At 35.5% G+C, this 18,980-nt stretch overlaps 2 protein-coding genes across 2 annotated transcripts; one reads left to right on the forward strand and one right to left on the reverse strand.

Annotated features, from left to right (window-relative positions):
• Positions 1-2,107: 2,107 nt before the first annotated feature.
• Positions 2,108-8,580, reverse strand: NUB1 (ubiquitin-associated (UBA)/TS-N domain-containing protein). The gene is made up of 11 exons (XM_086600540.1): positions 8,031-8,580; positions 6,660-6,782; positions 6,449-6,545; positions 5,648-5,683; positions 5,377-5,564; positions 5,174-5,276; positions 3,459-3,640; positions 3,294-3,371; positions 2,954-3,056; positions 2,766-2,859; positions 2,108-2,675 (listed from the first exon to the last, which is right to left on the reverse strand). The coding sequence occupies exons 1-11, from the start codon at positions 8,375-8,377 to the stop codon at positions 2,284-2,286; spliced, it is 1,743 nt and encodes a 580-aa protein (XP_086456666.1). The 5' UTR covers positions 8,378-8,580; the 3' UTR covers positions 2,108-2,283.
• Positions 8,581-14,417: 5,837 nt separating this feature from the next.
• LOC147507877 (LOW protein: nuclease-like protein) lies at positions 14,418-16,029 on the forward strand. The gene has a single exon (XM_086600541.1). It carries the CDS (start codon positions 14,550-14,552, stop codon positions 15,873-15,875), a length of 1,326 nt encoding a protein of 441 aa, XP_086456667.1. The 5' UTR covers positions 14,418-14,549; the 3' UTR covers positions 15,876-16,029.
• Positions 16,030-18,980: the final 2,951 nt, after the last annotated feature.

The following is an 18,980-nucleotide window of genomic DNA, read 5'->3' on the forward strand; positions in this document are numbered from 1 at the left end:
AGCATGGACATGGATAATTGGACACTAAATTTGGAACACAAAATTTTAACCGTAGCAAAAATCACCTTTAGGCTCCTTGCATATGTCGAATGAAATACAAAGTGAGAGTCTACTTTGCTGTTCGTTGCTATACTTTTGACGCCTTGCTTGCTATGAAGCAAATATTTGCGCAGCAACTATAGGTGAGTTGTTGACTTGCACATAACTGGCTCAACTTCAATCACTCATGGACGTCATGGTTTTCTGGAGTTCTTTACCCAAAGGATTTTATGTGCAACAGATTTCACAAAAACTTGTGCAAACTTTTTCGTCACACCTAGCAAGGCCCAACTTTTTTTACTCTGGTTGTTTATGCTGTTACAGAAGATATGAAGATGGTAGTTGCTCAACTCAGTTGAAGATATGAAGATGGTAGTTGCTCAACTCAGTTGTAAATCTCGAATAAGTTGTAATGCTGTAGTCGTTGTCTAGCCTCTAATATGCTGATCACATGATCAACTTGATCAAAGCGCCCAAACGGTTGGAGTTCAAAGTTGTAGAAGATGAATAAGGAAACAAGTCATCCTAAAATTCTTCATTATGGGGCTAATAAGATTGATCTTTCAGTGGGAACATTGTGAAAGATTTGCTGGAGCGTGCAGTAATAGGATGTGTATACTTTGAACATCGTGCATCCATCACAACATCAGATAAAAGAAAAGAGCCATTTATTTAAGTTAAAGGAGTTACCTCCTACTTTCGCATCAGAATATCACAGTATAATACATGAAATTTCTCGATTTAAAGTGAGCGCACAGCCACTAAATTTCTGGTAAACCAAACAAGTAGACTGTAATACATTTTACAAATTCAATGTATAGACACGCCTTTATAACTCAGGCAAACTTCTATCAAACTACACATAATTACTCCATAACTCAAACAAACATGACTATATGAATAAAGCAGAACAAGGGAGTGAACCTAGGTTAGTTGTCTTCGTCGCCCCCACTTCAAATCGATCCACCATCCTGGGTTTCCTTGAAACGTGACAATGTGTCCCTGGCACTGGTTGTCTCAAGTGGTATACTTACATATGGAGCAAGGGACTCTTACATATGGAGGTAAATCTTTTAGCTCTATGACTTCAGATTGTGTTCTCATAATATGCTCCAGTCATGTAAGGATCCCCAAGCGCATAAACTGCATATAATGAAGGCCATTGAAGCATATGCAAACTGGTGATTCCATATGTCCGGGGATATGGAAGGATCATGATGTCTAATCTATGGAACAATAAATTTTCATCTTCCCTGCCGACGATTAATTATCTCTCTTCCAGCTCTAAACCAAAACAAATCTCAAACTTCCATAACCTCTGAACATATCCACTATATATATGATGAAGATGATTGGGTGTCAGCCTGTGCGGATCGATACAATCTCTCCAGAATTCAATACAATCTCTATGAGCTTAGAATGCAATTCTCTTGCTGACTTGTGTACATGAAACATCCTCAACTTTGATTGTGGAAGACAACTTTGAGAGTGGAAGACAACTGTGTAATATCGTTTAGTTGGGTGATATTTGTTTCAATCAACAGTACTACTATTACTGCCCTATTCTATTTTTTTTTTTCAGGTTTTAGCATCTGTTTCTTCTCTCACATTCAAGAGAGTCAAGTCTTTCCATTTTTGCACTACTACTAATAACCTCTAATTTCCAACAAACAAAACAACTATTGTTTGAAATACTACAAAATTGAGGAACAGAACAAGAGCACAATTTTCTATTACCACAAAATTGAGGTACAGAACAAGAGCACAACTTTCTATTACCACAAAATTGAGGTATAGAACACGAACATAATTTTCTGCTACCGCAAAATTGAGTTACAGAACACGAACGACAATTTTCTGTTATCACAAAATTGAGGTACAGACACGAGCGCAACTTTCTATTACCACAAAATTGAGGTACAGAACGAGAGTGTGACTTTCTGTTACCACAAAATTGAGGAACAAAACAGTAGCACAAGGATAGACTGCTCACACGGGCCATAAGCCCAGGGATTCAAAGACATGGCAGAGACGCAATTCTTATCAAGTTGGCAGAGTTGTAGCAGCATTTACATTAAACATCTACCAAGCAATTCATAGATGACTTAGCTTTTTTCTTGTTTATTTATACAAACTAGATAACCATGATTAGATGTGGGTTGTTTCAATCAAAATAATGCGATATGCACAATATATTTACAAAATGTCCAGCAGATTGATTTTCAACACCCTACCAAGTACTTTCTAATTACCCCCTGTAGAGGCTAACAAAGCTAAGTACTCTGTTATTGCTTCACCTTCTACTGTGACTTCAATATCATAGTCTGCAAACGCATCCCCTGTTAGCTCGCTAGCAATGGCATTTTCCATCTCTATATCTCGTGCTTCCATACGATTGATACCTGATGGACCTTCCATACCATCTGACAGACCTTGCATACCGTCCACATTGTTAGGAGTGTCTGAGCTAACAGTGTTCTCTGCTTCACTACTAGTATCCGAGCTTTGAGAGTTCTGTTCTGAATCTGCAGAAGATACACTGCCATGAACAGCAACTGTGGGATTAGGCCCAGGTCCCGCAGTGAGTAAATTTAGTGCCCGTTCATGTGATCCTGTAGCTCGCACTGCTGCAGCCACTGCATTAAGTAATAGTATGATAAGATAATTATGTAATTTCATTAATGAAAAACACAAAGAAACCAGTACTAATAAAACACTTTATGCACCTTTTGATCGTTCAAAACCCATAGCCACAAGCTCCTCTATGGCAGCATTGGTTTCTTGTCTAAGCCTTTTCCTCCTCCTTGAATCAATATCTAACTGCACTCCAATCAAGAAAATAGAATTAGGTAGTCTGAAAAGGGTCATTGGGTAAAATGATCTCACACATAAAAGAAAGTATAGTATTCACAACCTGAATCATGGAATTTATTTCTGGATTTGTCAAGTCATCCAATGCCTTTCCAGTATCATTTTCATTCCTTCGAAGTGCTTCAGCTGCAAGCCCCTTCTCAAATCTGTCATACATGGAAATTATTGGGTTAAAAGCAAGCTCATATGCTACATACCTTTTCCAGGTTATTAGCAGTACTAGAGGAAATAAACAAGCAGTTAAGATTGTCCACTCTAATAAAAAATTGGAAATACCATAATACCTACTATCTGCACATTAACCACCACGAAAGACAAACAAGTACCTCCTTAATATCAAAGGACTGATACACTTTTTGTGAACATATAATAGACCTGCTTACCCAATTGAGACTAATTCGTTTAATCTTTGAAGATCCACAGCTTTCCTAAGGGGAGTCATTCCATAACGTTTCTGCTCCCTACAAATTTTAAAAATTTAGTAATAATTACTATTAAATTAATGAAAGAGACATCATAGAGTGAACAATGTAAATAGTGTGACCAACATGATTTCCTTTCTTCGTTGAATATCATCCACCATCCTTCGCTCGTTCTTTTCCTTCTCCTCAACAAGAAACTCAACAGCACGCTCCACATGATGATTATTCATTTTCAGTGCCCTCTTTGCCTCCTTTTCTTTGTAGCCCATGCTCTTAAGTAGTAACATGAGTTCCTCGGGAACCTGAAGCTGTTTATTTAAATGGGAAAATGTGAGAGATAAGCTGAAGAAAGATTAACTCTTGATAAAGTGCAAGCAGATACAATTCCAAGAGCGCATAACCAGCAAAATAAATTGCACTGAGATGACTGCAATAAAAACAGTAAAAACTTGAGAATGAATAAAAGTATAAAACTGATAAACCAGCAAACTCAAACAGCAGTAAGATTAGTTCAACTCACAAACTAATACTAAAGCATAATAGTGACATATGTTTCAGTTTCAACCATATAGGCTGGATTTTAAAGAGCACTTTCTTCAAACATATAGCCTATTACATTTGTGTAGAGAACAGTCTACACACATGCAACTTATTTCCAAACACAAATCATGACAAGGGTGAGTTGTTTGCTGGATATCAACGAACACAGAACCCAGTCTGCTTCGCTGCTACATGCACTGTTTCAAGTTCCACCTATTGGGATTTCCATTGGTTTTCGAGTTTGGTCATACAGCTTGTGCATGTAGAAACGAATCAGGGTTTCCAGTTTCAGCATCTTAATGTGGATTTTCATTAACCCTAGACCTCATTAGGAGTCATAACCCCATTCTTAAGATTTTATTTCAAAAGTAGATTGCTCATACCATGCCATCAATGCAGAGGTGCGTCTTAACTTCTGGAATCAGAGTCGGTCATCTTAAAGAGTAACAGAATGGTTAATCAAATCATGACAAGGGTGAGTTGTTTGCTGGATATCAACGGACACAGAACCCAGTCTGCTACATGCACTGTTTCAAGTTCCAACTATTGGGATTTCCATTGGTTTTCGAGTTTGGTCATACAGCTTGTGCATGTAGAAATGAATCATGGTTTCCAGTTTCAGCATCTTAATGTGGATTTTGATTAACCCTAGACCTCATTAGGAGTCATAACCCCATTCTTAAGATTTTATTTCAAAAGTAGATTGTTCATACCATGCCATCAATGCAGAGGCGCGTCTTAACTTCTGGAATCAGAGTTGGTCATCTTAAAGATTAACAGAATGAGGACATATCAAATCAGGAACAAAGTGAGTGTCATCCCTAGTAGGTGCTGAAAACGATGGTTGTGGAACTGCAGGTATGATCCTAGACTAAGAAATAAGTTGCACATACTAACCACTAAATTGTTTTTTTGTGCATGGTAGTTGGATCTGAAACCATTCTTCTAGTATCAATACCCACGGTAATTAATCACTAATTTAGGCTATTGGATAAGGATAGTTTTGCCTCAACAGTCCACTTGTTCTCATAACGTGGAATTTACAAGGATCGAGTGTTTATTTATTATTATTATTATTGTTATTAGTATTGTTAACAGAAACAACACTTTCAGTTTTACTATCTGTCTATTTAAGTAAAGCACATCTCAATTAGTAACAGAAGCATAACCACATTACGAAGGGATAAACTTTGGCCAACTATAAAGCACATTCATTCTCTAAGAGTTTGACACTTTGACCAAATATTTTGGAGGAATATCTGAAATCGCAACTCGTAAGGGACAATAGATAAAAGACAAACCTGAACGTATTTAGCTTGTGCAGACGTCAGTGCCTTCTTACATTTGTCAAACTGTGCACTGTGATAAGCCACAACCCCTTCCAAAAGCTCCAACCTCAAGTGCCTATCAGTACATACAGTGGGAATTAAATATAGCAAACAGGCAAAGCATCTTGGTTTAAAATAGCAAGATAAAATGATAAGGAATAAGGAAAAATACTGACAGTGCCAACTCCGGCTGGCAACCTCCTTGGAGAGTTCTAACACGTGTAAGATCCTTCCCATGAGAACGCTCAATCCCTTCCCGAGCTTTTGCGAGCCGAACACCAGCCATCGAGAGCCACGTTATGTCACGCAGCATGAAATAACACCAGACCGTGTCTATTTGGAGTATTGGGACATTGTCAATCATCTGGAAGACAGAAGGGTTAACCAATTAAATAACTGATACTACACACACCGAGGAAGCAAAGATGATCTTGTTGTCAGACTCACCTTTAAAACCTTGGGATCACAGAGAGAAAAAGCCTCCTAGAAGAAACAAAAAGAGAAAGGATTAGAGTTGAAGCTGTTTGCATTGCACCACAAGAAACAAAACGTTGGCTATCTGTACAATCAATGTCTGACATGTTAACGTTTCACATCAGTTCCGTTGCATGGCACTGAAGGAAGACAGAGAGAGAGAGAGAGAGTTTTATCTTCATTCCTTTGATTTATTTGTCTGTTTGTAAGTAAAATTTGAAGCATTCTAGAAGCAAACTCAGACGATTTCTGACTGTTGATGACGATGTCCAAGTTACTGGTGGAAACACCGTATCGTAAATCAATAACACCAGTATCTGGAAACCACTTGGAGCCATCAGCAACCAAGAATATTTTATTGGCACCCCCAATCAACTAAATATTTGATTTTCAGAGACAGAAGATACAGAAAATAGACACAAGGACAAGTTCACTAAGACAATCAAGAAAGTAATTCTAACTGGAAGCACTGAATGGTGGACTGTGCCAGATAGCTGGTAGCAGATTGACCAGCATCTGATTGAAGGATCACTGGCACTTAGCATTTTCTACACTCTTAACTGTCAATCCCGAATCAGAGCAAGAGTTATTAGGAAAAAAAAAAAGGACTGATTATAGATGTTTACATTCTGACGGAAACAATTGTTAAAATGATGAGAAAAGGAGAACAAACGAACTTTGAACTATATAAGACAAGATCCATCAACTGAGCTATAAGTTACAACATCATATACGAGTGAAACAAAAAGAGTTTGAATATTCAAAACAACATACCTCTCCCATGGAAAGCACATCCAATGCATCCTTATACATCTGCTTTTTAATGAGATGCTTCCCATTTGCATGAAGCATCAGGCCCATCATCACCCCCCTATCATAAAACAGTGCAACTTTCAGAGTAACATTAATCTTAAACAACAAGGCAAGATGTAGTCCTCTCAAATTTTAATATAAGATTTATTAAATTTGTTGTAAGAAATCGTACTGCTGATCGGTTTCAGATCCCAGATGAACTTTCTGCCCACTTTGATCTTCAACTTCTAAATTGAAATCTTCAATTGGCAAAGAACCCTCTGCATGCCTTTTGGCTAATGCAACAGCTGCGGCCCTGTAAAATCTCATCGATTTAAGTAAGAGTTGAACAGAAAGAGGGACAAGTCAATAGTTATCTCAATGAGCAATGCATAGAGAGGAGGGAGAGTAACCATGGGATGGTTTTACTAGCAAAATGCATGTAAACTGAGCATGTTCTTTAAGGAAAGGAACGAAATAAACTAATAAGCAGCCCATAACACACCCAAAAGTAACCTTAATAAGAGGAAGATAGAATCAGAGAGGAATATATGACACCTGAATATACTAAAAGACTAACTAGAGTTCGGACTAACACGTTAACATTGTAGTTAGAAGTCTGCTTGTGAAAGCGGTGAAGAAACAAAAATACAGATTCTGTATTCTGTATTCTGTGCAGAAAACAAGACTACATAAAAAGAGAACTGGTGAGAAGTCTTACTTAGTAACTCATAAAGATGATGGATTTGGAGGAGGAGAAGACCGTATAAATAGACAGTAGCAACATAGTAGAATAATTTTGGTGGAGAGCGTGGTTAGTGGGTCAGGGTTAGATCAATAGACTGTATCTCATTTTAAAGGTCTGGATGAGGGCACCTAATTACTTTCTTACATTTGTACTTGATTTTTTCTATTCACTGTGTAATTGTGATTGTTCTTTTAAGCCTTTGGCTTTATTTAGAGTACACTTATCTTTTTGCGAGTATGATGAGTATAACGGTTTTGACGCTAGGGAGTGTACACGGTTTTGACGAGGAATGGGGCAAAAGCAAATTAGCTATGGCTATGTGTTCTCATACGTAAAAAGCAGTCAGTTGCATGATATGCCCATCCAACCTCTTGATTTGTTGTATTTATGATTACAACCTCTCAAAAATAAACGTCTCTCCAAAAAACCAACAAAGTTGTCTGAGAATCTTCTTTAACAATTACTACTTACATAGTAGGATACTTTAAACTAATAAAAATCATTGCTTTCAAGGTTCCTTATACGCAGATTATCATCACTAACATGATACACGCCAAAACCCGACCGATAAACAAATTCCATATGCAACATCTTCTTACCTCATAACTTATATCTAACCTAAATATTTAAAAAACACTGTTCATGTGTTTTCTAAACTAATCAATAAATAGTCCATACCCAAAAACTTCTAATAATCAACAAAACAAAGACTACCCATTAACAAACATTACAAAAACCCATCAATTACCCAAAACAAAGTAACTTAGCATCATCAAAATCATCAAAATCATGAAAAAAAGAGAGAATACCACTTACTTAATTCTCCCAAGTCGACGTGATCGTTCTTCCTCAGCTAAAAATTCATTCTTTATAACATTCCCTTGATCAGAACACACTTTAGCAACAAGAATTTTAGAATTATTCTTAATACCCAATTCACACAACTTCTCTTTCCCTTCACCATCTTTCAAAACTTTCCCACCACAAATAAGGCTAATCGAATTTAGTTCACAGTTTGCTCTCTTTGATACTTGTTCTCTTAACATAGGTATTGTCCACACATCTAGTTCCACTTCTAATATACCTGCATATGCTCCTGCTAACTTTAGTTTCGCCATTATAGTTGCTGGGTTGTTCGTTGATGATGATGGTTCAGTTTCCATTGTAGTTTATCAAAACAAGTTTTCTTGGGGAACAAGTTTTCTTGGGGAACAAGTTTTGAGAAGTTGGAAGGAAAGTAAAATTGAGTTTGGCTTTCGAGGAAGGAGCTTGTATTTGTTCATGGAAAGTAAAGTAAAACAGAAAAGGTTCGTGTTTTTTGTTTGTTTAGGAGAGTCAGGGAAAACTTTGCTATCTGACTCAGAAGATTTATTAGATGAGCATCGAATGCACAAAAGTGTGCCAAATGGGTTGGGCTTTGGTTACTTCAGTTAGGCCTTCATGGGTCAGGGTCAGTTATTTTTTTCGGCTTTAGGATTTGGGCTCGAATTATACAAGCCTGATAATTGAGTCCAGCGTCTATCCAAGTCTTAAGGATACTTTGAGTTGCCATAAATTGTTTTAGCTGGTTCTCTCTTGTCTGTTGATATATTGTTATTATTATTATTTTAATTAGATATTTCAATTTGAAGGATCAAACTCTAGTTTTAGTTTTAAGTGTTGAGTTATATCATCTGTTATCGAAATTTGAAGCTTCCATAAACAAGATACATGTCATCATTTGGGTTTTGTCTTCTAGTTTAGGCTTGGTTGAATCATCGATGATCATAGCACTAGCTTTTATAAACCATATCCATAATTCAAGGGGCGCTGGATTGACATCCCACTTTATGGGATTGGCACCCCTTTGGCAAAAAATAGAACAATAATGGTTATTCTTTATATGTCTTTTTACACCCCACATGTCTGATAGTTCTACGACATCGGGTTGCCGCGAGATCCCATATCTCATGGTAGATAGTTGCCGCAAGATCGCACAATCCACGACATCGGGTTGCCGCAAGATCTTATATCCCATGGCAGGGAGTTGCTACAGAATATTTTTTTGTGTTTTTTGTTTGTTTCTTTTTTCACTTCAAATTTTGTATATTAAACACATACGGCATATAGATACCTCATTTTCTTTTTTATAGTTTATTTATATACTCCAATAACAACACCAAAACCATGAAAACAAACTTGTACAATCAAGGCATAATTTTGCTATCTCGCGACAAATATTTTCATATGATATAAGAAAAACTTGTGATCAAATTAATGAAGAAGAGTTTTGATAATTAACACAAACAAAGACTCCATTTTAGTGAACACAACTATCTTGCGGCAACTAACTTTTTTTACGGTGGCTATTAAAAAAAATTAAAACAAAAAAGAACCCACGTTAACAGCCTTCCATGGGATATGGGATCTCGCGGCAACCCGATACCATGGATTGTGCGATCTCGCGGCAATTTCTTGCCATAACCGTTTTTTTATGTGATTAATAGAGGGGTGCTAGTCTCTCTCTCTCTCTCTCTCTCTCTCTCTCTCTCTCTCTCATAAAATAAACATAATCAAAAGCTATGTTTTATAAAATCTTCAACAAATAAATCTTCTTCACTAATAGAGATTTGTCTCAATATGGTATGATGATTGAACTGAGATTGCATTAGCAACCACTTCTACATACATACCTCATTAAGTTCTTACACTATGAACAAATCGAGTTGATTTTACTCGAGTTCAAAATGGAGTTGTAAGCAAATATTCAAATAGTTAAAAAAATATCTAAATATATATAATTTTTATTACCCTTTTGACTATAGACCCACAAAAACAAAAACAATGTTGTACTCCTTGCCCAAAAGTCTTCATCGGTAGTTCATATATCCATAAACCTAGCATCCTTAAAAACGGAAAACGATAAAAAAAAATCCCTAATTCACTCAAAAGTTTGATTCTTTCTTAGAGATTAAAATATTAGAATGCATATACACTCGAAAGCAATGACATTGCTAGGAATTTCGGATACATAGGGCACTTAATTGGAGAAACTGTGAATTAATCTATCTAGTTGATGAAAATTGTAGTACAGAAATTGAATTTAAAAGGGTTCATGTTTGTTTAGAGTATGTTGGTGCATAGAAACAGAGTTAATCAGAGATGAATTTGGATATAATCACGTAACAAATTTACCTGAAGACCAAATAGACACTAATTAACCCTTCACATGTTAAGGACATTGGTACTATGTATTGTGTAAACTCTTAACACACAAACATAATGAAATATTATGTATTGTTGCTACTTGTGTATAATTAGAACTTAAGATTTCACTTGAGGCACGTGCCCTAAGTCACTTTAATATGCATGATTCCGCCACTATTAGAAAACTAATGTGGTGATTGCGTTAAAATGAGTTTAAAAGGAAATTGAGTATATTAAAATGATGCATGGTTACAAAAGATAGTTTAAAAATCTATAAATAGATAGATTAAAAACCGATATTTACATTTGAAAAAAATCAAATGAAAATAATAAGATAATATCTTGACCCATATATATCATCCAGTCTACCTCTGCCTTTTGAGCTCCTTATTTATGAGTATACAAGCCTAAGCACATCATCTGAATAAGGTTTAATATTCTTTTTGCTATTTTTTTTAGCTATCTTTTTTTGAGCTAATCTTGCAACAATCTCCTTATAAAGATGATTTGGAAGACCATTATTGTTTTCAACTATTGTCCTCCACGTAAAGCTCTCATTACCAATTTGTGCTCATTTTGTTGTAGCTTTATTAATGTTATTTTTCAGCAAAAATGTCTTGGCTTCAAAAACATATCTAATGGAGCTCCCTACTCGCCAGAGAGCAAGGTGATTTGCTGCTACGGCAAAATCTCTATAATGAGTACAAATGACTTTTCTTAAAAACCAATTTAAAAGAATATTGGTAAGTTTTGGGAAACTTCAAAAATAGATATTCTAAAGTGTCAAAGTCTTACGTGCCAGTGTTTCACAAAATAGTGAAAAAATTGCATACAATTTTAGAATATTTTGCATGTGTGCCTCCCAGTATTATTCGCAATTAATTTAACAACAATCCCTAAACCCAGATTTTTGTTTCACCAAATCATACAAATTTAAGTTGTATCATTCTATCACTAATCTTTCATTTTCCTTGTCGTAATACCGAACATTCGCAACAAAAGAACAAGAGTCAAATTCAAAAAGATTGTCTACATATTCAACAGGAGCAATTGTTGGAATTGGAAAGATTTTGACATCTTTCCATTCACTTTGTTTTGCATAATGAGTTAGTCCAATCAATCCACTTAGCCCATCAGGACCCACAGTACAGTAAGATGTCAATTGCAAACATGTAGGAAATTGATGTTCACGTCCAAGATGAGAAATATCTTACTATCACTACTGCTTGGATATGAATATTTCACTAAATGTAGTATGAGTTTGCTTTGTGAATATGATGCAAAATATTCTAATTCCAACGGTCAAAACGTTTGCTCCGCTCAGTTGATTAAACAAACCCCAATTATTCATAAATCTATATGAAAAGTAGTTATTTCATAGATCATGTTTACTAATTTGCAAATTGAAAAAAGATGATCTTAATCGGTGATTTGCATGAGTTTAAGAGGAAAATACACTTCACATTTTTAATTCCAACATTTGCACTTGTTGTTTTTTTTATGATTTGAGAGAGAGATTTGAGGCCATCGTTGTTGTTGTTTTTTTTTGAGAGTATGGGGCTTTTACGAAGTTTTGTTTCATTTTCAAGTTGTTAATTACTTAATTACCCCCGGCATACTATTCAAAATAAGGGCGTGTATTTGGTTTTTTTTATTCCATAACATATGAAAAAAGACCAAAACGTTTTTTTTTAATAAATTACTATACACACCAATAATAAGGTTAACAAATAAATCTTCTTCACTAATAGAGATTTGTCTCAATATGGTATGATGATTGAACTAAGATTGCATTAACAACCACTTCTACATACATACCTCATTAAATTCTTACACTATGAACATATCGAGTTGATTTTACTCGAGTTCAAAATGGAGTTGTAAGCAAATATTCAAATAGTTAAAAAAATACCTAAATACATATAATTTTTATTAGCGTTTTGATTATAGACCCACAAAAACAAAAACAATGTTGTACTCCTTGCCCAAAAGTCTTCATCGGTAGTTCATATATCCATATACCTAACATCCTTAATAACACAAAACGATACAAAAAAAATTCCCTAATTCACTCAAAAGTTTGATTCTTTCTTAGAGATCAAAATATTAGAATGCCTATACACTCGAAAGCAATGGCAGAGCTAGGAATTTCGAATACATAGGGCACTTAATTAGATAAACTGTAAATTAATCTATCTAGTTGATGAATACTGTATTACAAAAATTGAATTTAAAAGGGTTCATGTTTGTTTAGAGTATGTTGGCACATAGAAATAGAGTTAATCAAAGATGAATTTAGATATGATCACGTAACAATTTTACTTGAAGACCAAATAGACACTAACCCTTCACATGTCAAGGACATTGGTACTATGTATTGTGTAAACTCTTAACACATCAAACATAATGAAATACTATGCAGTGTTGCTACTTGTGTATAATTAGAGCTTAAGACTTAAGATAGTTTAAAAATCTCTAAATAGATAGATTAAAAACTGATATTTGCATTTGAAAAAAGTCAAATGAATAAGATATCTATATCTTGACCCATATATATCATCCAGTATACCTTTGTCTTATGAGTATATTACTCTTACCATGAGATTAAAGATTGTCTAAGCTAGCAAATGCTTTAATTTTAGACTGAGTTCATTTTGATTAAAACTAATTACAAAAATGGTTACCATACTATTGTGTTATATGCAATTGGACATTGAGTTTGTTTGCTTTTTAAAAAAAAAAAAAAAAAAAAAAATAAAATCACATCCATCATCTCTTACAGAGTTTCATTGCGTATAATAGATTGACGACGTGACCACTAGACCACTACGTTATACCGATAAAAAAAAACACTTGGAGAAAAATCTTTCCACCAACTACTAACATGCTTTATTCTTTCTCTTTTTTCACCTCCTCCTACTAATTTGCGCATGGAAGATTTTAGAGGATTAGAGAGAAATTTTAGTTTCTAAGCGGCCTTCAAATTTCAACAAAATTGGAATAACACCACTCCATAAACATAATTTCAAAATAAAATAAAACGAGACAAAATGAGGAAGAAGAGTATTTTCAAATAAGTCGTCGAAGTTGGATCGAACTGATTCTACAAAAATAGCTAAAACTAAAAAATAATTTGAGAAAACTGAAAGGATGTAATATTGGTGATTTAATTTGCAGACTCATTTGGCCAAGAATACTAGCTTAGTGGCTTGGGTTGGCAAGTCAAAAAAGTATATAGCTTATATTCAAGTTAATTAGACATGAGGTTTGTGGCGAATTTTTGTACTTTTGATAAAAATATTTGATCTTGGTGCCTCAAGACAAACATAAATATTATGTGTATATTTGTTGTACCTTTTGATTTTCGATTACTAGTTTTGACAGTTGGAAAATGTGTCCTCAGTGTCATGTAAGTGAGTGTGGTATGCCTATTTTATATTGTTATTTGAAAAATTGCATGTTTTTATGTTTGAATTTGGAGGATATGAAGATGTTGGGAGTGTTATTCATGGTTGGAAAATGATAGTAAAATCATATCTAATCTTCAGCCAGTGTTCGAGTTAGTGGGACGACCTAATATAATGTGAGCATTGAAATTATGTTGAACTATTTTGTTTTGAATTTCCTTTATGTGGAATGGTTGTAAATGAGTGATGTGAGCACTGAAATTATTTTGAACTATTTTGTTTTGATTTTTTTTTTATGTGGAATGGCTAATCAACAAAAAATAAAGACTAATCAACAATATTTTCGTCCCGTTTGCATTTGATACATTTGGTTTTTTGGCACCTTGAGTTGCTTAGGAGGGTGCATAAAGTGTTAGACATAAATGTGATGACAGTTGGTTCTCACGAATATGTATTTATGAGGATTGGTTTTGCTATTCAAAGGGGCTAGCGGCGCAATTAGCGCGCTTGACCTCTAAATCATTGGTTTGATTTATTTTTCATATTAATAAATATATGTTTTTGATAAAAAAAAAGAAAAAAGAAAATCGAAATTTCTGATATATCTCACAACAATATCTCAAACCTGAAAATTTGCACATAGTTCGATCAAATTTGGACTAGGAATGCAACTTTAGCAGCAATCCCAAGTTTTGTAGTCAGACATCATTACCCAATTCAGACATTTTCCACTTGACAAACCATGACTGAAACTAAAACCACCACTGGAAAGCGGCCATACCGTCACTACCGCCACCACTTAAACCACGAAGAAAGACTCCACCACCAAAACTACCAACAAAAATTCTCCCCACTCATTCCTTTACTTACTTCAACTACGACAGCTGTCCATAATTTCCTTACCCAAAATGACCTTCAACTCCTTCCTTCACAAACCCTCTCATTAGAATCCGAAATTACCTCGACTGCCCTTTCCCTTAACAAACTTAACTACCTTCTTCAATCTTCCTTAAACCCTACTAAAACCCTTAAACCTAAACCCCCACCTGTTTTTTCTACTCATTCTCAATGTTGGTTTCACAGATTCCTCTCTTTAAAGAATAATGCACAACAATGGGTTGAAACGTTTCGAATGTCCAAAAGTTCATTTGATTCTTTACTTGAAAAACTAGCCCCTTCTTTGGAAAACTCAGTTTTAGTTATACCAATGCATTATATTCTAGGTAGTGCACTTTTTAGGTTGGCACATGGTGGGTCGTATAAGGCGGTAGGGAGACGGTTTGGGATGGAGTCGGAAGATGCTTGTCGCGCGTTTTATGAGGTATGTAAAGCTGTTAATGATGAGTTAAGTGATTTATTTGAGTTGTCTACTGATTTGAAAAGAGTTGTTGATGGGTTTGGTTGGATTTCGCTTCCGAATTGTTGTGGAGTATTGGGGTTTAGTCAGTTTTTAGTTGAAGGGAATGTTGGGAGAGTTGTGGTTCAAGGTTTAGTGGATTCAGAAGGGAGGTTTTTGGATGTTTCGGCTGGTTGGCCAAGTGAAATGAGTCCGACTACGATTTTAGCTCAGACGAAATTGTTTTCTAGAGTGGAAGAATCGGAGGAATTGTTTAACGGGGCTTTGTTTGAACTTCAAAGTGGTAATTTGATTCCTCAGTATATATTGGGTAATTCTTGTTACCCTCTTTTACCTTGGCTTTTAACGCCTTATCCGATATCAAATATGGATGAGGACTGTATATCAAATTTCTCTGAACAATCGTTTAATACCACACATAGTAAAGCAATGGAATTCGTTAGTATGGCATTTGCAAGAGTTAGAGCTTGTTGGAAGCTTCTATCAACGAAGTGGAAAGAGGAATGTGTTGAGTTTCTCCCGTTTGTTATACTTACTGGTTGTTTGCTGCATAATTTTGTGATAAAATGTGGTGACCTGGTACCAGATGAGATTGAGGTGCAGTCCAAGGATCAGGAGTTTCCGGTTTTCGAAGGGAAGGGAAATGTGAACGGTGAAAGGATAAGAGATACGCTTGCATGCCATTTGTGTCTGGTAAGCCAGAGGAACTGAATCTCATATGTATATAGAATTTCGCTTTGCTTTTTCTCAAGAGTATATATTTTAAATTATGTAATGGAGGGATATATGTTTTGAGTAGGTTTTGTTGTACTCTAGCTCCTTGTACTCCAATGAGAATTTTTCTGTGTGGCTTATTGTTGTTAAATTTTCCGATCTTCAATATCTGTTGGTTGTATTACAATACCTAGATATACCTCCAATATTTATTTTCTTATGAGAGCGTATTAGTAATATTCACCATATACACGAAGTTGTTATGGCTTGGTGCGTGGAGTTTGACACCTTCCTGAGTGAAAATCTAGTCTTTCTGACATTGTTGCATGCTTCGTCTTGTACACTAAACACTACCGAGTTTACTACAATCATACTCCATCAGTATCATCGATCCAAACCCTTTTTTGCACCAATAGTAATTGACGTTTCTTAAGCGCTTCGTAATCTTGTAAAGCTTTAAAACCTTTCCCAGGATCTTTTGGCATATCACTTTTGTCTTCAATACCAGATGCATTTAGTTTTCTCTTGTCATTGTTGTTCTCTTTTGGCACCCTTCTGCATACACTCAAAGAAATGTTTGTGTGAGTTTATTTAATAGGTGGGGAAACATGGTACGATGGAGTTTATTCCCCACATATCTAAACAGGCTCAAGTACTTTATGCCAGTAGAGACATAAGTGACTATATAGTGAACTAGTTTAAAATAATTTTTATATATCAAACAATTGAATATACATTACCTAATTTGAAATCAAGTGATTTAAGATTAGTGAGGTGGGTATATAATAAAATGCATATAAGATTAGTTGGTCTCTATTTTAGTGTTGCAGAAGGGGAAGATTAATTGCATTGCATTTGGTCTGTTGAAGAGGAGAAGGGTTGTTGTATGACGATCTTTTGCCGAATGGCATTGATCAATTCTCCATGATGTGATTGTCACAAATACTTTCTGTAGTGTGACTGACACAAGCTCACTTCAGTCACTACCCCTTTTGCCTTAATTTAATCTGCTTTCACAAAATGAAAATTGTGAATGCTCTTTTATCTATGACGCTCCACATTCAAAGACTGCCCTTTTTGCACTCTCTTCTAAGCAGATCATTGAGAATTTGAGAGACCCTCGCTATTACCCTCGAGCTTTTGTGCAACCTTGGTAAAGTCGTAAAGTAGGCCCTGACCTTCACTTGATAGCACAGTCAGATTCTGCTGAAATTGTAATAAAAAGAGATCCACTAAATTCCTACCCAAGTAGGGTTTCATTTCAAAGGTGTTTAATGCGTTATTCTTTTCTATTTTCCATCTCTTTTCCTTTTGAGACCTCATTGTATGCTTCTTTTATTAGATAGAAAAAGATTTTCTACGGAAAGCCTATAATAAATAGAAAGCAAAAGACAAATAGATAAGTAATTCAGATGCACAACTGTCGGATGGAATCCTCAATCAAATGAACATCTGCATCAACTCCCCCAAACCCAAAAAAGGAATTCTCTTAAGAATATAGATTCTAACCTAAAAGAAAATGATAAAGATGCATGTGCTGAACTCCTAACCCAACTTAAATATGCTTAATTCCTTGGAAGATTAGAGGTAGCCAGGAAAATGAAGACTAGAAAAGTGGTGATGCTAACAAACTTCCAGAACCTAGCCTCTGTTTTGGAACAACAAGTTGGCCACTTTCCTGGGGAGCGGCTACTGTTGCTCATGACATCTATTTCAGTAAAATAGCAAAACTTGCAGCTCCAAGTGTAGTGTTTAGGGATTTCGACACCCTCCTTCTTGGTCTGGATTTAGCAGAATCCCTAATCAATGATTGTATGAGTTTGCCACCCTGCAGGAGCCCCCTAGTTGTGGTTGCTCTCCATTGCTTATGGAAAACAAAAACTTATCGAAGAAAAATAGTGAATGCTCTTATCGGTTGCGCTTCTTCTTAAAGTCATGTATAAACGTTGTGGGGATTCATTTGGGATAGAGGTTACGCACAATTTTGTGGATACACATTGATGGATGGAAGTAAATTCTGTGTTGGTTGCAGGTCAAAGAAGTCATTACCTGTTTAACAGGGTAATGGATGCACATCTAATAAATGATCAGATAACCTTTTGGCACTCTTCAGTGCATCTGTAGTTCAGGGTTGATTTGGGATGAATGGAGATATTATCGAGATTATGAGAAGTGAATATATATTGGAGCTTTGACTAGAATGTTGTAAATTTATCTAGTTAACACTGTTCTTATTTTTCTCAGTGTTTTAACCTGAGTAGTCATCTTTTGCGTGCTGACTGTTTTAAGGATTCCTCATAAAACACCAATCAAGTCAGCAGATTCTGTCTGGTATGCCCTCTGTGGACGCTTGCTCATATAGTGAACTTGGAGGAATTGTATGGATAACTGATTACAAAACCCCTGGAAAATGTGATAACATGTAAAGGAAGTTAAATAGACGTGTGGGAATCAAGGCGATGTGGGGTTCTGATTGGAGACTAGGGGATTAATTAGGTACATGCTTTAAGGTGAGGGATGAGTCTCATCCATAACCAGAAAGGATTTCCCAAACACTCAGCTAACAGATTGGGTTGAGAAAGAAGGTTATGCAGACCAATGGCAAATTCCGTTTTGTACATTATACAGGGAAAGGAAAAAAAGGAAAAAGATCTACGGTCATTGCTAAGCTTCACATTGCATTTGATCTAATTGGGATGCCCAGGTGTTACCATATTAATTTACAAAAAACCTTTTGGTGTGTGGCAATGGCCATTTCTCAAAGTTTGGTGGAAGAACAAACGTTGCCAGAGATGTCAACTAGTTATGTTTCAAGGTTTGTTTTGTTCTTGTGGAGTTTCTTGTGAGTGATAAGAGAAAATTATTGAAACTGAGATTAGAGAAAAAGGTATGTTTACAGCATGATTGATACATATTGATAATTCCAATTTAGGATTGTACTAGAGGTCGGGTTGACAGATTTCCCATTTGCTGTGTCATTAAATATTCCACAAGAGGAGATCTACAAATGTGCTTGAGAACGAAGCCATTGTACCATCTTTGGTAATACTTCCAGACGAAGTTTTATTGAGATTATATGACATCTCTCTTAAGTAATAGTTG

The sequence above is a fragment of the Coptis chinensis genome, chromosome 3 (assembly GCF_015680905.1).
Source record: "Coptis chinensis isolate HL-2020 chromosome 3, ASM1568090v1, whole genome shotgun sequence".
Taxonomy (NCBI): domain Eukaryota; kingdom Viridiplantae; phylum Streptophyta; class Magnoliopsida; order Ranunculales; family Ranunculaceae; genus Coptis; species Coptis chinensis.